Source organism: Hoplias malabaricus, chromosome 13, assembly GCF_029633855.1.
Source record: "Hoplias malabaricus isolate fHopMal1 chromosome 13, fHopMal1.hap1, whole genome shotgun sequence".
In the NCBI taxonomy this organism is placed as follows: domain Eukaryota; kingdom Metazoa; phylum Chordata; class Actinopteri; order Characiformes; family Erythrinidae; genus Hoplias; species Hoplias malabaricus.
In genome coordinates this window covers 34,697,144-34,723,937 of record NC_089812.1, presented here as the reverse complement: position 1 = coordinate 34,723,937, position 26,794 = coordinate 34,697,144, and the positions used below count along the sequence as shown (strand labels likewise).

Sequence of the window (26,794 nt, the reverse complement as noted above, 5' to 3'; positions counted from 1 at the left end):
GGAATCACTGGGAGTAAAGTGGGAACCCATCCTGGAGGGGGCGCCAATCCTTCACAGGGTGACACACATATGGACACTTTTGAGACGCCAATCCACCTACCAACGTGTGTTATTTTGGACTGTGGGAGGAAACTGGAGCACCCGGCTCTTGACTTCATGCTTCTAATAATTTGAAAGATAGTTTTGTTCCTTGGCCAAGAGAACTCAACATTCATTATTTCCATAAAAATTCTAAAGGAACTTATCAGACCAAAGTACCTATTTTCACTCTGGAGCAGTTTCATTCATTTCAGAAGAGCTTCAGGCTCCTTTTACACACAAAAATGATTGAGTTACCTATTTAAAGGCTAAGCAGCAGCTCTAAGTAAGTGTCAAACAAATTCAGTGGAGTTTGAGTTCCTAACTTGTGTTTATTGAGAGTCAGAAAACATGTTATTTCTTACTAATTCAAGGAATAAGGTTTAAAAGACCGTTGGTCCCCCCCCCAGCGGTGTTGGGAAACTCTAATAGGCGTCTTGCCTGTGACGTAGATGGTGGACAACAACTCTAGAAGCTGCACTTAATTTAATGCAAAATGACGAAAAGGTGTGTTGTTTTTGGCTGCAATCATTCAATGTACAGTGGGACATCTGTGAACAAATGACCCAAAGATCCCAAAATATCCAGAAAATGGACTACATTTGTCCACTTTAAACGGGCACTTTGGAAAGGACCATCCGCTCACTCCGTTATCTGTAGCTCATTTCACTGGCGCTTTTCCAACAATATGGGCATGTAAGGACACCAACGAAAGGTGTTCAAGAGCCTCTGTAACATGGAGGTAAACAGGGTGAGGACACTCACTTCGCCTGTTTTAGTTGGTGTTAGTTAACGTTAGCTTGACTCGCTAAACTCGGTGGCTCAGATTATACTCGGCTACGTAGCTGCATTACGGAGGTTTATAGTGTCGGATGAATTCGAGTTGGACTTCGATCACATTTACAAGAATAACGGTACCTCTACATTTGAGTTTAGCTTATTGCTAGGCTATTGTCGTGAATAATGTTGGTTATTTAGCTAGATACTGTCATAACAGTCAGTCATAACGGTGTTTTACCGCGGCGTTGTTCAGCTGTTGTCCACCAGTGACGCCACGGTCGCGTTCAAGAATTTCCGTAGGGAGCTCGGGCTTTTCCGTCAATTTAATAAAATTGTCAGTTTTAAAGCAAATTAAGCTGCTATTTTCATTTTAATTCATACTTATATCTGTCAGTAACTACAATAATGTGGAATATTCATGGAGGTCCATTAAGTGGTGCTTAGCCTTTAAGATGCATCCTGAACATTTTACAACACTCCAAGTCTTTAAATTTCCGATCCAGTTTCAAAATCAGCACATATTTCCAAATGCAAGTGAGGTGGGAATAAGGTAAAATAAATATATGGTCTTTGTATTATTCTATAGTCCAAATATGGGTCAAAAAGTGACTTCTTTTTTGTTCTTTCTATTTATTTCCAACATTTTCCACTTGCAGACCAAACCATTTATTTTCTTTAGAAGGCTGTATTGATTACCATTAACCTATAGCTTTTTACTTGTGTAATGTGTGTTACTGTGGTAACGAAGATATAGAGAGGAGGGGATTAAATGAGGATAAAAACGATTTTTGGTCTTTGTGTGTGATGTGAATGATTCCTCAAATACATTCTGAGGTTTCATCTGGGAGCTAATCTTCCTCTCTTTTTCTGTGAATTTATAGGACAGTGCGGGTCTACAAAGGGAACCAGAGCTTTGGTTTCACTCTCCGTGGCCATGCTCCTGTTTGGATTGACTCAGTCATCCCAGGTAGGAACAGACTAGCAGCAGTGCGTCACTGTTTGGACTGTTGTTGTATTTTTTTGCTTCATTTTCCACATATCCACAGTTTCACTTCCGTTCCTTAGTTTTACTCATGAGATATGTACAGTTTGTTGTGCCTGATATTTTAAATGTATCATCAGGCTATTTTTTCACGTCTGTCTGATATTTAGGGCAGATCTTGCTTCAGAATTATGTAATGAAGGCTTTTTAACGAAGGACTTGATGGTCACCACCATCATCAACATCATTGTTACCATCATCAACATCATTGTTACCATTATCAACATCATGTTTTCGGTTCAGTCTAATTTTGTGGTCATTGGTGGCAATAAGACAAGTGCCTTCAGCCTTTTCCACCAGCCGTTCCTGGAATATCCCCAGGTGTGGCAAGGCGTACTGGGAAATATAATTCATTCAACAAGACCTGGGTCTACACTGGAGCCTCCCCTTGTTTGAGACTCGTTTGTGCCTGATTTGTGCCTCCGATAGGTATATCCACCTTAACTGACTCCTCTAAACATTAGGGAGCAGTGGCTATACTCTGAGCTTCTCTCAGATCTTAGTGTTCCTCTCCCTGTCACAGAGTTTGAGCCGAGTTATCTGATGGAGAAGCTTGAATTTGCAGCTTCGTTCATTCGGCCAGTACCCAAATCTCATGACCAGGTAAATGTTTGGACATACAGGGGTTAGACAATGAATGTGAAACACCTGTCATTGTAGTGTGGGAGGTGTCAGGGCTAAACTGGAGCAGCCTGGTGGTCAATCTTCATTAATTCCACACTGCACCAGTGAGACCATGTGCATCCAATGGTTCAAACACTGTGTCCTGAAGGCGGTGCCGTGTATCAGGACGACAATGCACCGATACACACAGCAAGACTGGTGAAAGATTGGTTTGATGAACATGAAAGTGAAGTTGAACATCTCCCATGGCCTGCACAGTCACCAGATCTAAATATTATTGAGCCACTTTGGGGTGTTTTGGGGGAGCGAGTCAGGAAACGTTTTCCTCCACCAGCATCACGTAGAGACCTGGCCACTATCCTGCAAGAAGAATGGCTTCAAATCCCTCTGACCACTGTGCAGGACTTGTGTATGTCATTCCCAAGACGAACTGACGCTGTATCGGCCGCAAAAGGAGGCCCTACACCACACTAATAAATTACTGTGGTCTAAAACCAGGTGTTTCACTTTGTCAAACCCCTGTAGATCAACTGGAAAATGTAGAGCTTTGCTCGGCTCAATTTTCACCATCTGAACTATGGTCGATTTCACAAAACCTCTTCACACCACTTGTGAAACTCCTCCATTTGGGGTAGGTTCTTGCCGTTTACCCCGAGAGATGCATACCATACTTTTCTGGGAGGTGACCAGCTTATTTCAAGGCAAATTAATGTATGACACCGTGAGAAATTTCTGAAGATTTCCTTTAAAATATTAAAGTGGCCATTATTCAGCTCCTTTTGAAATTTGGGTGAATTGCGTGGGAGTGACATTAAATATTTATATCAGTTCCAGCAGCGCTGTCACCAAAATCTAAGACATCTCATAGAAGTGCACACTCAATTAGCAGTTAAGATCAGTGTGCTAGGATATGCAGTTTGATTTTTTTTGCGGGGGGATAGTGTTGATAGATTTTGATCATTTGTATAGTTTTAAATTATGACTGACTGACAATTCTTATGTCTTTAATTTTAAAGTTAAAAGTGTAATTTAAAGAATTGAAACGACTGGTAGACAACCAACTGTTACCATCAGATAATTTAAAGAAACAATAGACAATCCAGCTCCACTCCTGCCACTTTAAAATAAGACTACATTCAAAACGGTTTATAAATGGCATAAATCTGTTTATTTAATGTTATTAATTAGGCTTTAAACACTGTCTATCTATCGTTACGCTTATATAGCGCCTTTCTAGACACCCAAGGATGCTTTACAATCCACACACTGCTCAGAACACTCAATCCACACACACACTGGCGAGAAGTGGCAGTCAAACTTGCACAGCGTACTCTTGACCAGGCACGACCGTCCACCTGGAGGACTGCATCGGACACTAGGGTATAACCCAGGACAGAGTGCCAATCCATATCTGGGCTCACACACATTCACTCACACATTTATTCACATACACACCAGGACAGTTATTAGACAGAAGCCAATTCAACTACCCTCCATGTGTTTGGACTGTGGGAGGAAACCGGAGCCCCGGAGGAAACCCACGCAGACACGGGGAGAACATGGAAACTCCACCCAGATGGGACTTGAACCCAAGATCCCAGCGCTGGGAGGAGAACGTGCTCACCACTAAGCCACCGTGCCGCCCTGTAAAAGTCATTTATTATAATTTGTAAAAGAGATAAAAGTGACCTTACAGAACTTACAAAAAAGGAATAAGCTAAGATCTAAACCACATTATCATTAATGTAAGAAAAAGACACTATTTTAGTAAAATTGGTGGTTAAAAGGTTAAACATATTAACGATTATGTGATCAATCTGACAGGCTTCCTGTCGACTGATGGGGAAGACAAAGTAAGATCAGTTTCTGGCAAGATCTGAGGTCTAACAGCGTAGATAGATCTGGGTTCACTATTTGGCAAACAACAGGTCACTGTTTCCCTTTCAGTCTCTGAGTCCTAACTGGTTTTAAATGCGTTAACAGCACATTTAATAACCATTAATAATCATATTTTAAACAGGTATGGACTTTGTAGAAGAACAATAAGAAGAAGAAGCACCTTTATTGATCCCCTTAGGGAAATTGTTTCTTTGCATCCGTGGTAGTGAACACACACTAGTGAGCAATTATTCACAAACACTCGGTGCAGTGAACGCACAATTGCAGCAGGGGGCTGCCAACCACCCCAGCACCCGGGGAGCAGTTTGAGGGTTAGGGCACTTCAGCCGTGAATGAATTTTGCCTTGCTGGTCCCAGTGCTGTTCCAACTGAACATTAAGGCTGTTAACCGTTCCTGGCATTCTTCTGTCATTTTGTTTGTGGGTGTGAACATAGTACAAACCCTGGAGCAGTCAACAGCCGTGTTGAGTCAGAGGGGCACAGGTGGTGGATTTCTAAACTCGTCAAATGTTAGTGCTTCTCGATTTACACTTCCCACAGTCCTCAAATAAGCACCCTTCACGAGGAGGGAGAGAAAAAAGGAAACAAGACAGAGTGGTAAGAAGAAGGAAAAAAGTGTATGAAATGCCAACAGGATGTGTGCAATGCTCTCATGCTGAGACACCAACGCCTCTCTCCTGTCCCTGTCACAGGCTGAACCAGGGACGTTATGGAAATGCTGTTGCTGGTATTGTTCAGGGTTTGCGTCATTTACAATGCAGTCTTTAAATAGTAATTTACCGGGATGCAAACATTCATACATTTCATTAAAATTCATACGTTCTATGTAAATAGGAGATGACATCCACAACATTAGTATAATGTTGAGAAACAACAGCTGCTTCTTTTCTCAGTCAAGTACAAAAAAAACAACAAATGCAACGTTTCTACTCTGTTGGCAATGCTGTGCCACTTCCTGTTTCTTTCCAGACTACAAAATATACTTTTCTGGTATTTGAAACTAAAAATCTCAGCTGTAAAAAAGTGTCAATGTCAGCCTCGCCAGCTCTAGACGTCTCCATATTTTTGGCAATAGACTGGATTCTGTTCGCTTATTAGCCCTCCTTAATTTCCTGGGTGTTGTCCTAGTTCTTGTGCAGATTTGCTGTGTTAATTTTACCATGGTTTTCTCTTCTCCATTCCATCGCACGTAACCCCTTTTCCACAACAAACCATGCTGCTTCACATGTTATATCTTAAAATTAATAAATAATATCACCCATTCATAAATTTGCGTGAACATTTTGCTACTGTTTTATCCTCAGATTGTAGACTAAGCACAACAGTGTGTCCAGGTACAGCAGGGTGACCAGACGTCCTCTTTTACCCGGACATGTCCTCTTGTTTAGACTTAAAAAAAAATGTCCGGGCGGAATTTCACAAAGGTCCGGCATTTTGTTTTTCTAGCGCTTGCATAGAACTTCGAGAAGTTTCCTTCACAAACTAGTCCCGCCCTCCCCTACTCCGATTGGTTCGCTTGAGTGAGAAGGGGGCGTGGTGAAGTAGCTTAAAATCTTCTGATTGGACGGTCTGACTGTAGAGCTACCGTTATTGGTCGATAACCTTCTCTGTAAACATTTAATTGGTCAGTCTGCACGTCAGTGGTCCTTGTTTACGTCAGGCAAAGCTCATGTACCCACCCTCATCTCGAGCAGCTATGCCGAAACGTAAATATAAGTTCTCGGATGAATTAAAAAAGAAATTCCCATGTTTTGTGTAGCTCTTTTTCACCATCTCAGATCTGGTCACCCTAGGTACAGCATGAGTGGTTTAACAACTACCAGCTCAGGCTTTATTTTCACGTCATTTTTACTGTCCTCAGAGAGAAGACTCTCTTATTTACACTGGTTTATATTAAACGTGGGCTTGTCTGTGATTATAACCTGTGACCTCCCAGTAAACAAGGAACATCCCTGGATGTGCGAAATAGGTTTAAAAATAGTTCGTCCAGGGCATATTTTAAACATCAGTCGCTGTCTAAAATCCATCTTAAAAAGTCAGCTAAGTCAGGACCAGTTAATGGCATTCTTTCAACTTTCCTTTTCAACCTTATGAAGACGTTGATTAGATGGCAGTCAGTACGTTATTTCAGTGTTGAATCATTTGCGAAACATTTGAATGTTCGTTTTCAGGTAGCCCTGCTGAGAAAGCAGGCCTCAAACCTGGAGATCGCATCCTGTTTCTCAACGGGCTGGACATGAGGTGGGTAGTTAAGATTCTACTGAATGTTGTCACTGTTTGATGATGATTTGCGTAAGACCTTAATTGTCTGTGCTCTCTCAGGGTTATTAGCATAAACTTCCTTTCCCGCCTCAGTAGAATGGTAGCCGGTGGTGCACATATTAGCTAGCATAACACAACTGGCAGTTAGCATTCTCCTCCATGTCTAATGTGCTGTGCAATTTTATTAGAATTTCTTTGGCACCTTTTCTAGAATATGAGTGATTTCTTCTTCATTGTGTATTTTATGGTTTACTGTTGCACAGCAACTGTTTCATCGTATGTTAAATGCTGTGTATTGAAGTCTAATCTATATTCCTATTTTTAAGCATACTTTATAACAAGGGATTTGAATGGAGGACATACAGAAGCTCTTTGTTTCTTTTTAGGAGTTGCTCCCACGAGAAGGTGGTGTCCATGCTACAGGGCAGTGGGGCCATGCCTTCGCTGGTGGTGGAGGACGGACCGCCGGCCTTCACTCTGACCGAACCTGAGCCTCTGGACGCTTCGCCACGCTCTCGCTCTCCTGTTCTCAGCTCCCTGCAGTGGATCGCAGAGATCCTCCCTCCCAGCATTCGCGTGCAGGGCCGCACCTTCAGCCAACAGCTGGAACATCTGCTCACTCTGCAAGAGAGATACACAATCTGCAAAGCACTGGAGGCCTTCTTCCAGCACAGGTGAGATGGGTGGGTCTTCTTCACTCTAGTAGACTCTAGAAACTGTGTGAATCACAATTTATGCTAGATTTTATTGCAGTAACGCACCAAATGTGTCACGTAAATAGCTGACTAAGGAGGAAAAGCTTACATGAGTGTAGAAACAAGTGCACATCCACTAGACAAGCATACTCCATGGTATAGTTAATAGTATAGCAATACTGAAAGTGTTGTTTTCTTTTTACAGGAATGTGGATACTTTAATCGTGGATGTCTTCCCAGTGTTGGATACTCCAGCTAAACAGGTGATCTGGCAGTTTATTTACCAGCTGCTTACCTATGAGGAGCAGGAGCACTGCCAGAACAAGATTTCACGCTTCCTTGGGTACAAAGTCACGTGTAAGTCACGCCTTATTTGTCGGACTAAGTGCTTACAAAAAAATGCCCATTCCAAAATTCCTTACATCATTTTTTAGGAGTTCTGAAGTTCTCCGTCACTGTCTTGGAAAGTTTAAATCGCCATTTGTGTGTGTTCTCAAGTGCCAGTAGCCGAGCAAGAACCCCCAGCTCCAGAACCCCACCGCCGCAGTAGCTCTATGAAGGTGACAGGCACCACCTACCGAAGCAGTGTAAGAGGACGCAGCTCAGATGACCTGGTCATCGGCACTCATCTCGGAATGGGTACTACACTAACCCTTACTTCAAAATACTCCTAAGCTATATCTTTATATGGAACTGAGTAGTTGAGTGTTTCTTGTCTGTATGAGGGATCCGTACTGAGCCTGTGGAAGTGGCCCCTATGCGACTTGCTCCTGGAGAAAGACAATCTGGAGACGGGACCTCTCTCCCGGAGACACCCAACAACCTAACTAATGTGAGTTAAGTGGAAAGAAGCACAAAAGAAGAAAAATAAGGACGCGTATCCCAGTAAATAACTGAGCTGAAACCTCTCCAACATGATCCTACTGACCCTTGGCTCATATTAATTTACAAAAGAAATTGCTTTGAAAATTTTCCCACAGATGAAAGCTGACTCTTGAGATGATTTTAGTTTCATTGGGTTCCTGTTTGTTTGGCATGTCCCATTCCTTTCCTCTCTGTAGCTGTCGGCTGTGTATGCTGAGCTGGAGAACGTGTATGCAGGGAAGAGATCCAAGTCCCTGAAGAGCCGCCCTCCTCCTGCTCCCGAAACACTTTTGGATGCCTATCCCCACTCGTCCAGCCAGTCTGTCAGAGCTCACTCCTCCTCTCCTTCTGTACGGGCTACTTCAGGTACATTCAACTGCCAAATAAAATCCAACCCTCCATCATACAGGACGTATTAATAGTTAAAGGAATAAAATCATATGCACACAATTCCTCTCTTATTATCCTTCAGTTAAATGGTGCTTTTCCACTGCACGGTACATACTCTACTCGACTCTATTCTGCTCTACTCACTTTGTTGGTCTCTGGTTGGTTTTCCACTACAATGGCTCCTTTGTGAATTTGTCGCAGTCACTAACAGGAACTGCAGGCTTTTGAAACCACAATATTGTAGCAGTAATGTTAAGCGTTGTTTACTCGTTGTGTATTCCCGTGTCGTTTTGGTTTTGGGGACTGAACGCAACTCCATGGATCAGTTCAGATGGATCAGTTTTTCATTCCTTGTTGCGCCGTCACTGGATACTTTTGTCGGCAAAAGACATGAGCTGCCATTGTGAGTAAGATAAAAAACCAATGTGATCACTACTGTAGCTTCTAGCAAACAGCTAGAGTGTGCTGAGTGTCTGCATTTTATCGTTATTGACAGGTCTCTGCAAGGTTTACACGTCAGGTTTAGTCCCTACTCGGCTCCTTGGAACCACAAGCGAGCAAGTACTAAAAAATGTACCAGGTACCAAATTTGTCTAATGGAAAAGAAAAAAACGAGTAGAGCCGTGTTGAGCAGAGTAGGTACCATGCAGTGGAAAAGCATTAATACTTTGGTGTCTGAAGTTTGGTTCAAAGTTTTACACATCTTACACATACCTCAAACGACTGGAGTGATGACAGAATTGTTTTTAGATTAAAGCACGGCTGGCAGCTAGCAAACAATTTTAAAAGCACAAGTTGGTAACCTGACAATTAATGCTGCAGCTGACACAACGATGCATATAGAATAAATAACCACAGTGCCAACCTAAAGATACAACCTTTTGACACCAAGCACGGCTACATTTGGAGTGGAGAGTTGAGGCAAATTACACCAATGTGATTTTTCTTTGATTAATATATTTCTTTAACATAATGGATGAATTACATAGACACTGTCCTCCATCACCTCACAGGCAGCCGTAAGATCACTACGTCAATCCAGCCTCCCCCTCCTCCTCCTCCTCCTCCACCCCCACCCCCACAGCCTGTACTCTGGGCTGAGCCCTTGCCCAGTCCACAGTGCCCTTGCTACCCTCCAGAGCTTCCATCCCAAGGGAGTGCAGAATCCAACCCGTACATGAGCGTGGACAGCCCCCCACTCTCACCTCCCTCTCCCCCAGAGTACCCACCGAGTCCCCCAGACTACCCACCCAGCCCTCCTCTACGTAAGAAGCGTTACACATTCTCACGTCCCCCTCGCAGTGCTGACACAGACCTCTTCATGGAGGCCCTAACTGAGCAGCTGGGCCAGCAACTGTCGGTGGATGACTTCCTGTCTCCCGAGAATGACTATGAGGAGGTATGTATCAGAGATATCAGTCTTGCACTCAAGTTTAAGTTTACATTCATGTTTATCATGTTTCATTGGCTGTTTCATTAAAAGAACACTATGTAATATGTTGACTTTAAAATTACAGCTTCAAAATCAAGGTGATGCATCAATGATGTTTAATAATAAGGAAAACAGAAATTCTGCTTTGCTACTTTGGGCTCTGTAAGTGCTGTAGAAACTGTACTACCCAGTAAACAATTAGCCATTGATTCAACGTTGAAATAACGTAATGACTGCTGTCTAATCAACATTCTCTTAAGGTTGAAAATGAAAGTTGAAAAGACGCCCAAACACCGACATTGAAAAGACGACTATTAGACGTATTTTGGACGTCCATTGAAGTTTAAAATATGTCCTTGACGGACAGACTACTTTTAGACCTATTTTGAACGTCCAGGGAAGTTCCTTGTTTACTGGGTATGTGACTTTTGAGTGTAGGAAACCACCCCAATTCCTCTCTCTCCCCTTTGATTGCAGGATAGTTCGGTAAAAGTGAATTATATTCTGCAGCTGTAGGGGGAGCCCAGGAGCTAAAATACCAAATCTTATAATTCTACTTGAAACCTATTTCACCAACTTGAGAAGGTAGACAGTAAGGCCCCATCCACAGGGTTCAGTTTATTTTTAAAAACAAACATTTTTGTCTGCATTTTGGCCTCCCGTCCCCATGAAAACGGTGTTTTAAATAACTGAAATCGGAAATTTTCCAAAGATTTTTAAAAACAAAAATTTCAGTGTTCTCGTGTGGACAGAAGCAAATGGAGGTTTTTGGAAATGCTCACGGCACAACGTGCCTGTCTCTGGCTTACATTCGAACAGCTCCTCTCTCCCTATATAGTGAATTAGGTAAGTCATAAAACTACAATGTGTACATTCAGATATCACTAGATTTCAAATTCCCACATATGAATAAATCTCAATTATGTTGTTTTAGAAATATATAATGCACTGTTAAGATCTAGATTCCTTAATTTCATTACTTGCTTAGTGCACTACATAGGGGAGTATGGAGTGACTTGGGATTACAGTGATCCCTCGGTTTTGGTGGGGGATGGGTTCCAAGACCACCCACGAAAAACGAATTTCCGCGAAGTAGTAGTTTTTTTATGTATTTAACGAGTATTTGGACTTTTAAACCCCTCCCTGTTACTGTTAACACCCCACCCTTTGCATTAAACAGTCGTTCTATAATGTTTTTCAGCTGGAACTACATGTGATATCCTACCAGTTTCTTTAATAGAGTCATTCCTAAGCTGTGATTTAGCGTCAGTAAATTTCACTCGGATGTGGATGTGAACAATACATGTACTGTACGTAAGAAACACTTGTAAACGATATATTTTGTCACCTACAGGCCCAGTCTAATACATGTAAATAATAAATGAAATATTTTGGCTATTCATCTTTCACGGTTTTCCCTCAATATCCGCGATATTGCGGCCATAAGCCCCCCTTGAAAAAACCCGCAAAGTAGCGAATCCGCGAAAGATGAACCACAAAGTAGTGAGGGATTACTGTAAACCATTGTTTCTCTCATGCTTTGTGGTGTTTGGATGTCTCTCCTAAAGAGGTACTATTGCCCCCTACTGGACTGGAGGGCTGGCATGATAATGCAACCTTTTTTGTATCTGTCTGGACTGAGATATATTCAAAAACCTTTTTAAATAATAAACAGATCCATGTGGAGGGGGCCCTACAGTCCTAGTTGTCCTTTTAGAGTTGAGAGTGGCTCAGTTTGGAATGGTTAAAGTTACACCCGCAGAGTTATATTAGTTTCAGTTTAACCCTGTAGGGCTTATTAAACACGCATTGTTCTCGGTGTGAGGTTAACACAGGGCAGTGGTATGAACAAACAGCTCATGTGCTTAATGGTGACACCAGGATGTCGTCCAGATGACCCTTCAGGATGAGGATGAAGAAGAGGAAGTGGAAGAGGAAGATGATGAAGAAGATGAAGGCCCATACATCCCTCCTGAACTGAGCAGTGCCAGCGAGATGCACAGCAGCAGTGAGGATGCAAGTTCCCTTACTTATTCATCCAGTTCTGAGCACATCCCTCCTCCGCCTCTCACACCTCCTCCCCCACCACCCGTCCAGTTTAATGACCCTCCACCACCACCCGGTTTCACCCCCGATCATGCCCCGCGACCTCTCACTTTCCGCCGTCACCCAGGACCTCCTCCTCCTCCTCCTCCCAGGGCTAATCCTCCCACTAAGCGGCAGTCTATACACAAGGTGCTTCCTACTCGGGAGGAGGTCATGGCTCACCAGGTTCTCCAGGAGCACCAGTCACTACCGGCTCAGCCCACAAATCCCATTAGCCACGGCCAACACCCTTTTCAGCAGATGCACCAGTCCCTGCCCCCTTTGCCATCACCAGACTTGTCTCCATCTTCAGTTACTAGCCATATGCTCTACCAAATGCACCACCAGGCTCGTCAGACTCACCAGCAGACTCAGCATGGTTATAAGATTCAACAAAGTCACCAATCTCAGCATGGTCATCATCACGTTCCACAGGCTCAACAGGTTCAACAGGCTCAGCAGAGCCATCAGATGCATCCTAGTCATCATCAGACTCACCATACTCATCAGACTCAGCTCTCCAGTTCCATGGACAGACTTGATAGGATTGAAAGAATGGAACTGTCTGATAGGAACATCTATGAAATTCATCAGCCTCAACCCATACATCCAGGCCAGCAGGCCCACCACACTCATCATCATCAAGGCCACCAAGCCCACCTCTCTAGCTCAATGGACAGGCTGGACAGACTTGAGAAACTGGAGCGTTTGGAACGGATGGATAGGCTGCAGCGTATTGAAAGGTTGGAGAGAGGTGACAGGCAACTGCATCAGACTGACCTGTCTCAACCACCTTCTCAATCTATCCACCAAGTGCAACAGCACCATCAGGTGAATCAGCCTCAGAACGTTCATCCCAGCCATAAGCACCACCAAGTCCACCAGACTTACCAAGTGTATCCTCCCACTCAGCCTCCTCCACCAGCTCACCAGGCTCATCACATCCATCAGATCCACCACATCCAGCAAACCCAGCCTGTGCAGTCTTCCCCTCAATATCACATCATCCACCAACCCCACCAGCCTCACCAACCCCACCAGATTCTCTCCACCTTCCAGCCTCAGCCTCCACCCCAACCACCACCTCAGCAACCATCACAGCAGCAGCACAAGCAACAGCAGCAACATTCACAGCAGCAACACCACCAGGACCAGCCCTCTACACAAGCCAGGCAAAGTCCTCACCCCATGCATCACCACCACCACCACCACCACCACCAGCAGCATCACCATGAAACCAGACCTCAACCACAGCCTCACCCTGCTCCTCACGCCCAATCTCAGCCTCAGACCCACCGTGAGGATATATCCCCTGTGGAGCCCCCTCCACCTCCACCCTTACCTCCTCCATGTGTGCCTCCTCCGCTGCCCCGATCTTCACCACAGAAGTCAGACTCCAGCCACATGAGTGTGAAGAGACTGCGCTGGGAACAGGTGGAGAATTCTGAAGGAACAATCTGGGGGCAGGTGAGGAAATGATCTCTTTTTCTCTCTCTCTTTTACTTTCTCTCTCACACTCACACTCTCTCTCTCTCACACACACACAAATACATTTATAAATGTATTTACATAATTTATATTGGACAGAATAAAACCATTAAAACCCTGCACATACAAATATTTAGGAGATTATTATCATTCATTCATTCATTATCTGTAACCCTTATCCAGTTCAGGGCGGCGGTGGGTCCAGAGCCTACCTGGAATCATTGGGTGCAAGGCGGGAATACAACCTGGAGGGGGCACCAGTCCTTCACAGGGCAACACACACTCACACATTCACTCACACCTATGGACACTTTTGAGTCGCCAATCCACCTACCAACGTGTGTTTTTGGACTGTGTGAGGAAACCCATGCAGACACAGGGAGAACACACCACACTCCTCACAGACAGTCACCCGGAGGAAACCCACGCAGACACAAGGAGAACACACCACACTCCTCACAGACAGTCACCCGGAGGAAACCCACGCAGACACAGGGAGAACACACCACACTCCTCACAGACAGTCACCCGGAGGAAACCCACGCAGACACAGAGAAAACACACCACACTCCTCACAGACAGTCACCCGAAGGAAACCCACGCAGACACAGAGAGAACACACCACACTCCACACAGACAGTCAACCGGAGGAAACCCTCGCAGACACAGGGAGAACACCCCACACTCCTCACTGACAGTCACCTGGAGGAAACCCACGCAGATACAGAGAGAACACATCACACTCCTCACAGACAGTCACCCGGAGGAAACCCACGCAGACACAGGGAGAACACCCCACACTCCTCACAGACAGTCACCTGGAGGAAACCCACGCAGACACAGGGAGAACACACCACACTCCTCACAGACAGTCACCCGGAGGAAACCCACGCAGACACAGGGAGAACACCCCACACTCCTCACAGACAGTCACCTGGAGGAAACCCACGCAGACACAGGGAGAACACACCACACTCCTCACAGACAGTCACCCGGAGGAAACCCACGCAGACACAGGGAGAACACCCCACACTCCTCACAGACAGTCACCTGGAGGAAACCCACGCAGACACAGGGAGAACACACCACACTCCTCACAGACAGTCACCCGGAGGAAACCCACGCAGACACAGGGAGAACACACCACACTCCTCACAGACGGTCACCTGGAGGAAACCCACACAGACACAGGGAGAACCCACCGGAGATTATTATAGCAAACATAACAACTTCCTTTTAAACACGGAATATGTTGCAATACTTTTCATTTATTACTAACATTTCCAGTTAAATTGGCGATTACTCCAGGGATATTTCTAAAGTGTGTGGATGTAACATTATATAGTTACCTATGGTAGAGGAAAACCCATGGAAAATATGGGGCAGGAAAAAAGACATAGATATAGAAAAAGACCTTGTAGACCATCAAAACTTTTACCGTCAAATACACAGTTCTTAAAACTTTCACCACTGAGAGAGAGGAAAACAAAGTTGAATTCTTGGCTTCAGTTCTGTAAGGATCCAGTGGGGGGATTTTGATCCTTCCCTTCACTGTGAGAAGACAATGGACAATGCATTGGCCCAGAGCCCAGACTTTAACATCCCTGACTGTGGAAAAAGTGGAAAATGCAGCCGACTGGGGTTGTGCAGTATGGCAGTAATGCTGTATACTATGTAGCTGGTGTTTGAAAATAATGAGTGTATACAAAAAATGTAATGTTCCAACTCCCTCCTCTTTTTATTCACTCAAAATAAAGACAGGAATATTCACAGTTAAAAACAGTTGGTCCTTGCTGCTTGAAGAGGTAACAAGCAGATAATAGAAGCCCAAAAAATATATAATTTCACAGATCTGTCAGTACTGAAAGTGTCATGCTAGGAGAAACAGAGCCTACATCTTTCCTCTGTGTTCACGAGTTTTGGATTCTGTGAAGTTCTGAGCCTGTTGAGACACCTGCATCGATGTTACATCTACAATAGCTGCAGAACAACAGCAAGTTCAGAACTCCTAATGAGCGTAGGCCTTTCAGGACTCTGTGTTTAACCACCAGGCCTGTGCATGTGCGTTGATATAGGTTTTGCGTGTGCTAGCAGTGCTTTGCCTTCTTTATTGCAGCTGGGAGAGGACTCTGATTACGACAAGCTGAGTGACATGGTGAAATACCTGGACCTGGAGTTGCATTTTGGTACACAAAAGAGTCCCAGTGAGTATATAGTGTGAATGTATGCAACAGAGAAAGGTATTTCATCTCCATCTGATGAATTATGAAAGCATTTCAAGTTTTCGCCGTCTTGTTGGGATTTAAAAAAAAGAAAAAGAGGATGTGTTAATGCATTCACAATACTCAAAAACCCCTGGTGATGAACTCATTGTGGGAGCCACCTAGGGTACAGTGTAGCTTCATGCTGCTTTAAAAAGCCTTTGATTTATGCGGCTGGAGACCAGTCACAGCTTTGGTGCTGCTAGAGGCAACAGCATGACACACTTTTGTTTTTCAACTTTTTTTTTCCATGTTTTCATATCATCTCATCATATTCCTGCTGGCTAATTCTTGACGGTTCAGTGTTTCACAGTGTAAATTGGTCCCACTGTAAGTTATTGGGTTATAACTAGATGGTATTTTCTATGCTATTTGCTGTATCTTGTTTATTTTTGGATTTGTTTTTTTGTTTCTTTTTCAGATCACCTACATGCAAGGCACATTGTTTCTCTGTTGCACCATCCATCTACCCACGCATTCAATCCATGCATCCACCAATTCACATCATTCTTTGGCATGGAGAACACTCCCTCACTCTTTGATTACGTGTGTCAGTCTCTGTTCCAGAACCCACACCTCAGCCTGAGACATTCAAAAAGAAAGATGTGGTTGAGATACTTTCCCATAAGAAAGCCTACAACGCCTGTGAGTAGGTTAGGCAACATATAAGGAAGTCGTCTTTTTGTGTTGAGCTGTGCTTTGTGGTGCTGAGCTTGAGTTAGATCTGTTTAAGGTTGTCACACTGTGTTTCAGTTCGGTTTTTTACCATGCCCAGTCAACTTGACCTCCAAGTTTTCACAAGACTTATATTATATGGATACACCTTATTAAAATGGGAATGGTTGGTGATATTTACTTCCTGTTTGTGGCACATTAGTATATGGGAGGGGGGAAACTTTTCAAGATGGATGGTGACCATGGCGGCCATTTTGAAGTCAGCCATTTTGGATCCAATTTTTGTTTTTTTCAATGGGAAGAGGGTCATGTGACACATCAAACTTATTGGGAATTTCACAAGGAAAACAATGGTTTGCTTGGTTTTAACGTAACTTTATTCTTTCATGAGTTATTTACAAGTTTCTGACCACTTATAAAATGTGTTTAAAATGTCAACCCTCTTCTCCCACTCTTCACACACTGATAGCAACACCACAGGAGAAATGCTCGCACAGGCTTCCAGTATCCGTAGTTTATTATATTTATGTTTAAACAAGGCTTTGTGTAGCTCACGACTACCAAAATTAGGACAGTATAGCACTATACTAAACCTGAAGACAAAGCATTTGTTCAGTGTGCATGTGTTATATTAGGGTTCAAAAACATACGTCTGATATTATCTGACTATGAAAACTATGAAAAAAAGCATCTTGTAAACTAAGAATAGGTGCTTTGAAAATTGTATCTTTTGACTGTTAGAGGTCAACAAGACAAAATGTTTCCTGTCGTCATAAAATACCACACTTAAAGGGGACATTCTACCCCTTTCCCTGGGGTTTTAAATCGGTATACTAATCTCTCTGCGCTCATTGTGTTTGTTTTGTTCCGTTTTAGCTGGTCTTTGCGCCCTCACATAAAGCAGTCCATCGCTGTGATTGGAGATGGGACAAGACTAGGATGTCTTCCCTCTAAGTTAGGACCAATACAAAATCTTGATGCTTGAGCTATGCTTTGGTTTCTGACTTAGGCAGCCAACAAAGCCTTAACTGGGTTGGTTTCTTTCACAGTTTGTTGGTTGGTAGGCTCCAGATACCCTAATTAATGGGTCATTTTATTTTCATAATTTGTCCTCTTTATATGAAACTGTAATAGTTCTGGTCCAATCTACAACACTGACAGAAAAATGTTCTAGAAAAGTCTCTTCTCGTTGTCTATTTTGTCCTTTGGCAAGTCGCTATGCACTTCAAATTGTGAGGTTATGTTGACAGGGGCATGTTAAAAGCAGCATTGAAACGGATTATATGTTACCTCTACTTTATGACCAACATTATCATAAACCTGCTAGGCTAAACTCTCAGGAAAAAAGACACTGTACAGATATATTAATGTTCACTAAAATAATCATTTAAATGTACCTTTAAAAACTTAAAAAGTAGTTTTAAAGTCCACTTGTGTTCCCTAAATATACATTTCTTTCTCTTCTATAGAAGAAAAAGGTGAATATTTGTAAGCTTTCATTATGGAATTATATAATATAAAACAAAATAAAAGTCCTGGAGCTGAAATGGGGTGTTTGAGTTCAATAACAAAAAAAAAATCTATATTTAATATAGACAATGGCACACTAATTTTTCCTTACTGAACTGCCTCAGCACAGTGATAGTAATTCTGAGAGTGTATATTAGCTTCGCTGATCTGTATCTAATGTAATCTCTGCATCTAATGTTGTTGTGCCAGCTTGAATGTCTTGAGCAAAGGTTAAGGTCTGCTATCCTCTTCTTGCGGGTCTGGTATGCTGAAACATGTCCACCTCTGACCACTCTTCCTGCAGCCATCCTGATTGCCCATCTGAAGCTATCTCCAGGTGAGTTGCGACAGGTGCTGATGACCATGTCAACTGACCGTTTGGAGCCGGCACACATTAAACAGCTGCTCCTGTACGCGCCAGACGAGGATGAGGTCAGACAGTATGAACAGTACAGAGATGATCCAAGCAAGCTCAGTGAGCCTGATCAGTTCGTTCTACAGGTAGCTGTATACATAGAACTAATTTGGATGTATACTGCTTTGTAATTTAATATAATTCCAATGCATTTTCCAAAATTGGTTTGATTTGTTTGATGTTGTTCCTATGAATGTACAGGGTGGGCCATTTATATGGATACACCTTAAGAAAATGGGAATGGTTGGTGATATTAACTTCCTGTTTGTAGCACATTAGTATATTGGAGGGGGGAAACTTTTCAAGATGGGTGGTGACCATGGTGGCCATTTTGAAGTCTGCCATTTTGGATCTAACTTTTGTTTTTTCAATGGGAAGAGGGTCATGTGACACATCAAACTTATTGGGAATTTCACAAGAAAAACAAAAATTAAAAAATTATTCTTTCATGAGTTATTTACAAGTTTCTGACCACTTATAAAATGTGTTCAAAGTGCTGCCCATTGTGTTGGATTGTCAATGCAACCTTCTTCTCCACTCTTCACCCACTGATAGCAATGCCGCAGGAGAAATGCTAGCACCTGAAACTACAGATACTGGAAGCCTTTGCTAGCATTTCTCCTGCGGTTTTGCTATCAGTGTGTGAGGAGTGGGCACACTGATGGGCAGCACTTTGAACACATTTTATAAGTGGTCAGAAACTTGTAAATAACTAATGAAAGAATAAAGTTACGTTAAAAACAAGCACACCATTGTTTTTTTGTGAAATTCCCAATAAGTTTGATGTGTCACATGACCCTCTTCTGAAAAAACTGAAAAAACAAAAGTTGGATCCAAAATGGCCGACTTCAAAATGGCCACCTCCCATATTGAAAAGTTTCCCATATACTAATGTGCCACAAACAGGAAGTTAATATCACCAACCATTCCCATTTTATTAAGGTGTGTCCATATAAATGGCCCACCCTTTACACAAAAAAATATGTATTTATAAATATCTTTTTAAAAATTAAAGACATTTTTTAATAATTTATCTATTTATTGAGATTTTGTTGATGCATAGCCACTGTTCTATATTTATTTTGACATCTACAGCATGAATTTATAAGATTTGCAGAATTATTTTCTAATTTTGACCAATTCCTCATAGCATACCATCTTCATTGCCTATGTTTGTTGGTTTTTTTTTTGTTTGTCTTTTTTTTTTTTTTTTTTTAAACATTTCCATTTATGAGTGCACTTCTGAAGTGAATACTGTGGGTGTGTATTATCCCAGATGCTATCAGTTCCTGAGTATAAGACCAGATTGAAGAGTCTACATTTTAAGAGCACGCTGCAGGAGAAAACCGAAGAGATGAGAGGAGGCTATGACTGCGTCTACAAGGCCTCACTGGAGCTGAAGAACAGCAAAAAGCTTGCAAAGATCCTAGAGGTACTCCTCAGTAGACATCTCAGTCTCTTTTAATGCTCTGTTGGGAAGTGGCAACCAAAACACAACACTTCACACATCATTAGAGTGAGATAAGACTGATTAAAGGTTTCCTTGTGTCTGTGCTTTAAAATTCATTTGCACTTTCCTGGCTGAATGCCCCTAGTCTTCAGACTCTCATCACAGCACAAGACTCGTTATCATGTCCTTTACAAGTTTATATGTTGATAAAGCAACTCTGCATTTTCTTCATATCTTTCTTTTCCCAGTTTGTCCTTGCCATGGGGAATTATTTGAACAATGGCCAACCCAAAGGTAGTAAAACCACTGGCTTCAAGATCAATTTCCTCACGGAAGTAAGTGTGTTTATTCATTTTTATGCATTATTTTTATGTCTCATGATTAATTAAAATGGAAGAAAATGGTGGGAAAACATTGTCTAGGAGATGCCCCTTTTCATCCACTGAAACACACTGAAATCACACTGCACAGATTGATAATTATGTTCTTGAGTGACTTGAGTGAAATGATCCAATGTGTATGTACATTTTTCACTCTCTAGCTTGCCACCACCAAAACAGTGGATGGAAAATCTACTTTCCTACATATCCTCGTCAAATCATTGTGCCAGCACTTTCCTGAGGTATTGGACTTTTCCAAAGAGCTCACTACTGTACCGCTTGCAGCCAAAGGTGAGCAAGTATCTGAATCAAAGTCAAATTAATTGGAAATGCTCATGTTCAGAAAGGAGAAGTGGTTACAATCATGTGGTGTTTATACAAATAGAAAAGAGTTAATTGATTAAATAATATGTGATTATTCGATAATTCTTATTTCCTTTTTACTCTTTCTGTATTCGTAAGTCTGCAGTGTTGGATGAGGTACAAGTGGAAGAAGGCGGGGGGGGGGATAAAAACATTTTTGTTTATGTACATCATGTTCTTGAACTTGTTCTCACTAATAAATATATCTATATTAAGTCAAACTCAATGAGTACGTAATCTGGAGACTGAATGGCCAGACTCTCTGGCACTAGTATAGAGAAGGAGGCTTTGGCACTGCTACAGAGAGGAGGCTTATCGTTTTTCTCTTTCCTGTTTGTCTGCAGTGAATCAGAGGCACATCACCTCAGATCTGAACGACCTGCACAACACCATCCAAGACATCCGCTCCGCCTGCCAAAAGATGCCGGCCACTGCTGAGGACCGATTTGCGGTGGTTATGAGTGTATCCTTCCAACACACAAAAAAAATGGAGGCACCGCATAAAGCAGTGGTATAGAAGTGTATATAGTGCCTTGTTTTTGTTTGTGGACATCATTGCTGTCAAAAGTAAACCTCATAGGTAGTGAATTTGTAGGAGAATAAGGGCACTGTTGCCTCAGTAGGTTTTACTTTACAGTAAAGCAGTGCTCACATGTTTATTCATAGCTGCATATCAGTTACAAATACGCTATCAATGTTCAGGGACACTGGACATTGAATATTCTTACCATTTCTAATGACCAGTAAATAAATAGATAAATAATTGCAAAATGTAGTTCTGACTTAATTCACAAGATGAAGCTGTTCCTGTGATTTTGATTTTCTAGTTTTTCTTTTTTTCACACTGCATGTAGACGAAAGGCTCTCCTCATTAGTCAGGAGTCAAAAACTCTGTTTTCATTCATTCATTCATTCATTCATTATCTGTAAGTGCTTATCCAATTCAGGGTCGCGGTGGGTCCAGAGCCTACCTGGAATCATTGGGCGCATGGTGGGAAAACATCCTGGAGGGGGCGCCAGTCCTTTACAGGGCAACACAGACACACACACATTCATTCACTCACACACACACCTACGGACACTTTGGAGTTACCAATCAACCTACTAACATGTGTTTTTGGATTGTGGGAGGAAACCGGAGCACCCGGAGGAAACCTACGCAGACACGGGGAGAACACACCAACTCCTCACAGACAGTCACCCGGAGGAAACCTACGCAGACACGGGGAGAACACACCAACTCCTCACAGACAGTCACCCGGAGGAAACCCACGCAGACACAGGGAGAACACACCACACTCCTCACAGACAGTCACCCGGAGCGGGAATCGAACCCACAACCTCCAGGTCCCTGGAGCTGTGTGACTGCGACACTAACCTGCTGCACCACAATTTCAAGAAAAACGTTTTGGAGTGTTACATGGTTTTGTTCCACTAAACAGGGTGTGTGTGTCTTTAGCCTTAACCGTGTGGTGTGTAGGGTTTTCTGGAGAATAGCCACCCTGCAGTGCAGTCTCTGGAGTCACTACAGCAGAGATCTATGGAGGAGTTCTGTAAGGTGGCCTCTTTCTTTGGTGAAGACGGCAAGGCCACCACGACTGAGGCTTTCTTTGGCATTTTTGCAGAATTTATTGCCAAGTTTGACGTGAGTAGCTCCTACAGTATGGAGATTAAAAGCAATGTCTTGTGTTGTCTCTGTAGACATCTATTTCTGTGATAATCCTTGTAAGTCAGCATTGGGTAATGCTCTGAGTTACGATCATTTTAGAGGCTCTTGATTCAAATAGTATAGATGTTGTCATACAATATTTTCAATACTAACATCTGTATATGTATGTGTGTGTTTTACAGAGAGCTCTAATTGATAATCAGGCCTTGGAGCAGCCTCCACGCAGCCCGAGGAGCCCTCGCATGGCTTCTCCACTGGCGTGGTGAGGAGACATTATACACATATAATGGCATTTTAAATAAATATGACACTCACAACAACAGCACATCAATGCAGACAATATACAAACTGTTCTTAATGGATACCGTACACACAAATATGCAGTTCTGTGCTATGGCACACGTGGAGGCTACAGGACAGGAAGCATGGACGTTTAGAAACAAGTCAAGTATAGGTTCAGTGTGAATGATTGGCCCATGTCTGAAGATACCATGTGACTGCCTGTCCTATGTGGCACAGACACATTATAAGAAGCTAGGTTTAAGGTTAGAGTTAGTCATTTATACCAACAAAACGTAGCAAACAATATTTATGAAAATGATTCATGTTTGTTTGTTTTTTTAAAACACATTTTATATAAGGTGTAACTGACCAGAATGAAAATTCCAATTGCTTTGTAGTCCTTCAAGGAACCAATTAATGCTTTATAGACTGGGTCAGCCACGTTTCAAATATGTTTAATACAGTATCTGTAATACAACCAGACCACTAGGTGTCAGTATAATGGCGGTTACAAAACACGAAGAAGTATCATTGTAGAAAATGGCCGATTAATCCTTTTAAGAATTTTACAGAACTGTGTTAATGTACATATGCATTTAAGTGTGATAATTAAATCAAATGTAAAATGTAAACAGTATGTGAATGGAGTGAAAATGAACAAAACTGTGAATGAAATCTTACGTATATAAAACTTCGGAGGATAATATTTTAGAACACTGTTGAGAGTGTGGACATTCCTTTTGCAACGAGGATCCATGAGGGCTCTGTTTCTTTAAACAGATTCTTTTAGAATGTACTTCTGTAGAATATGGACACTTCCGATAGACCGTAGGATGTTATAGAAATTTACTGCTGATTATTCAAATTAACGTCTTAATTAATAAAGTGTTTCCTCCAGTGCAGGATGTTTAGATGCAATACAATAATAAAATATATTCTGAATCATATGATAAAGAGGTTGTAGTTTGTATAGATCTATTTTAGTGTGATCACAAGAAGATTGCATCTTTTTAGTTTTTTTTCATTCTGGAATTTTTGGGCATTCTTTGGGTAATGAATGAGAATGAAGGTTATCAAGTGTTTTAAGGGTTGTTGATTTGCAGTGAGAAATGGCATCTATCCAAATCTATTTATTTATTTATTTAATTCATTCTGTATTTTTTCCCTCCATGATCCCACTGAGTCTATCTCAGATTCCCTTAATGCCGTAACCACCGTGGAAATCCCAATATATGAAAAACAAATGTAGCTATATCTGTGTGACATTTGTTCATTCATTCCCAGTGTTATTTCTGCTAAAACAGTAGTCTTTATTTTATTAGACTCATTTAGATAAATGTGTTTGCCTCCATCTCATAATGAAATGTGATCTTGTTTGGATCTGTTTACAACCAGAAGTAGGGGCCCAGGGGGTTGCAATAATAGAACATTTATTATTTATTTTAGCTATTAATAATACATTTGTGATTTAATTATATTCAGAACAATCTCTTAAATGTTACTTGGAGTTATATATATTACACCGATCAGAATGACCTCCATGTTTCTGCACTAAATGTCCATTTTATCAGCTCCACTTATAACATGTTGGTGCGCGTTGTAGTTCCACAATTACAGACTGTAACCAAGCGATTAATCCATATCATTTATTGGCTCCCCATCACCCACCACAAGTGGATCATATACAGCAGTGCTCCTAGGGTTTTTAAACACCTCATTGTCCTTACTGGTCTGCCCAGCAACAGATGACCTTGTGTCTCTGACTTTACTAGTTGTGCTAACCAGGTTAATTGTTAATTTGCATAAAGCAGTAGCCAGTGTGTGGGCACTGTGTTTAAAAACTCTGGTACCACTGCTGTGTCTGATCCACTCACACAGCACACACTGAAGTGCCGCCACCGTTTCAGTCTCTTTTTTATTTATTTATATATTTATTTATTGCCAAACAATGTCTTATACATTGATCTGTAATTAGTTTACACACCCTTTTTTTGATTTCTGTTTATGAAAGTAACATCTAGGCCTTCTTTTCTGTTCGGATGTAAACTCTAGATACTTCTGAGAGCCGTGTTTATGTCGACGTGGCCCTGAGAACCTGAATGTTTTGATTTGTGAATGATAAGTAGTAGTTGATGCCTTGGAGCTGGCAATGATTAATGTGCTGCGATAACATGCAGTTTAAAGAGCTGTCCAATACGCGGACATTTCAACAGGATAATGGTATTCAAAAGAATAGCAATAGCCATTTCACTCTAAAGCTTTATACATTGCCACTGGTTTGAGAGAGTTCATGCCTTGGTTTATTTGGTTTCTGCTTATGATATTTTTATGCTGCTGTCTGTAACTGTAGGTATTTGCTATTGCAACATTGTTGTGTTACATTTTGGTAATAAAACCTCCTTACATTTTAACCAGCTTGTGTGTGGTATTATAAAAGGAGCGAGAGAAAGCTGGAGTTTGATCCCTTCACCAGATTCTAGAAAGCTGTATAATATGTAATTTCTGAGTGTCCGAAAGGGTAAGACGCTTGCTGCGTAGACCCATCAGTGTGCCCCAGGACGAAATATTTATTCTCCCTCTGTGACCATCAAAGCTGGTGAGTGTATCCCTTCTTTTCCCTTCATTGAATTTACTGATGAATGCCACATGTTGTGCAAACCCACTTGGGAGACTGCCTTAAGGCTAGAGAGTGTCCGAGCTGACACCTCTCCTCATGGAGACACTTGATATTAATGATATGATCATCATATCACGTGGAAGACATGGTGTAAATGCGTGTAGACTGACATTCTGTAGATGTGAAAAGACAGCAGAAATATTCTTTAAATACCTTTACGCTTTACAGAGGGACAGAATGGTTCCAAGTCGTTATGCTGATTTATTTTAAAATTGAATTTCTGATCTATTCTGACGTATATTCTCACAGATATGGCTTATAAGTTTTTATTTTGTTAGGAAATTGTGGCCAAGTAGATTTTATTGTTTTGCTGCAGTAAACATGTTAATATTAGTATGTGTTTATAAAAATCAAGTATTGTTTTTGAACACGTTCTTTTATAGGACTTTTTTAAAGAAACAACTTGCTTGTAGGTGGCACGGTGGCGCAGCAGGTAGGTGTCGCAGTCACACAGCTCCAAGGACCTGGAGGTTGTGGGGTCTGCGAGGAGTGTGGTGTGTTCTCCCTGTGTCTGCGTGGGTTTCCTCCGGGTGACTGTCTGTGAGGAGTGTGGTGTGTTCTCCCTGTGTCTGCATGGGTTTCCTCCGGGTGACTGTCTGCGAGGAGTGTGGTGTGTTCTCCCTGTGTCTGCGTGGGTTTCCTCCGGGTGACTGTCTGTGAGGAGTGTGGTGTGTTCTCCCTGTGTCTGCGTGGGTTTCCTCGCAGTTTGGAAATAATGGAAGAAATGTTGGTGAGACAATAGTGACAGAAATAATGGCGTGAAGGAACCAGTGCATTCTAAAGGGAGGTTTGAAAGTAATGGTATTCAATTAATGTGATTATGTAACTTGGAAAGATTCAAATTCAAATCAAGGGGTATGGAATATTTGGGAGGGGCAAAGAGGACCCCACCTTGAGTGATCAATCAAGCCCTGAGAAGTTTGTAAGGATTTAGATTGTGTGTGTAGAATGTTTCTGTGATGGTCAGTTTAATGATGTTTAATGCTAACCCTAGCCTTCATCTTAAACATCCTGCTGTTCTGAGTTTGTTTTTTAGTCTTCAGTTTTGAATAAAGGCGGCCAGTTTTTCCTCTATGGCACTAGCTGTCACTCATGAATAAATCTGTAATTAATGCATTAATCTGATTCTTCATAGTAATCTGTTGATTTAGGACTGGATTAAGTACATATTTCATTAAGTGTAAATTATATAAATATATTCTAAAGTACTTATTGAACATAAGCATCTACAGAGCATCTAATGTGGGCTCTGCTAATAAAGTTCTAACTTTTTTAAGAAGTAAATCTCGACACTCCCTATCCCTGGATCAGTCCTGAAACCAGCTTGGTTCTGTATCAGAAGCAGGAACACCACTGCTAGAGAAAAGCAGTTTGCAATCATAGATTTAGACTCATTCTAATCTCCGTGTAACTTCAGGAACTGTGTGTGTATGTGTGTGTGTGTGTGTGTATTACTGTAAACAATTGGTTAGTT

At 41.9% G+C, this 26,794-nt stretch overlaps 1 protein-coding gene across 1 annotated transcript in view; it reads left to right on the top strand.

The window, feature by feature from the left end:
• Positions 1-25,033, top strand: part of grid2ipa (glutamate receptor, ionotropic, delta 2 (Grid2) interacting protein, a) — a 58,493-nt gene extending 33,460 nt beyond the window's left edge. The window contains exons 7-24 of the mRNA XM_066641798.1: positions 1,740-1,825; positions 6,595-6,664; positions 7,072-7,359; positions 7,586-7,737; positions 7,879-8,019; positions 8,106-8,212; positions 8,442-8,610; positions 9,648-10,033; positions 11,948-13,618; positions 15,756-15,843; positions 16,456-16,545; positions 18,389-18,585; positions 19,776-19,931; positions 20,198-20,284; positions 20,491-20,620; positions 21,037-21,155; positions 22,173-22,337; positions 22,544-25,033. Of these exons, the coding sequence (XP_066497895.1) occupies positions 1,740-1,825; positions 6,595-6,664; positions 7,072-7,359; positions 7,586-7,737; positions 7,879-8,019; positions 8,106-8,212; positions 8,442-8,610; positions 9,648-10,033; positions 11,948-13,618; positions 15,756-15,843; positions 16,456-16,545; positions 18,389-18,585; positions 19,776-19,931; positions 20,198-20,284; positions 20,491-20,620; positions 21,037-21,155; positions 22,173-22,337; positions 22,544-22,627 (4,186 nt within the window). The 3' untranslated portion in view covers positions 22,628-25,033. The remainder of the gene's footprint in view (positions 1-1,739; positions 1,826-6,594; positions 6,665-7,071; positions 7,360-7,585; positions 7,738-7,878; positions 8,020-8,105; positions 8,213-8,441; positions 8,611-9,647; positions 10,034-11,947; positions 13,619-15,755; positions 15,844-16,455; positions 16,546-18,388; positions 18,586-19,775; positions 19,932-20,197; positions 20,285-20,490; positions 20,621-21,036; positions 21,156-22,172; positions 22,338-22,543) is intronic.
• Positions 25,034-26,794: the final 1,761 nt, after the last annotated feature.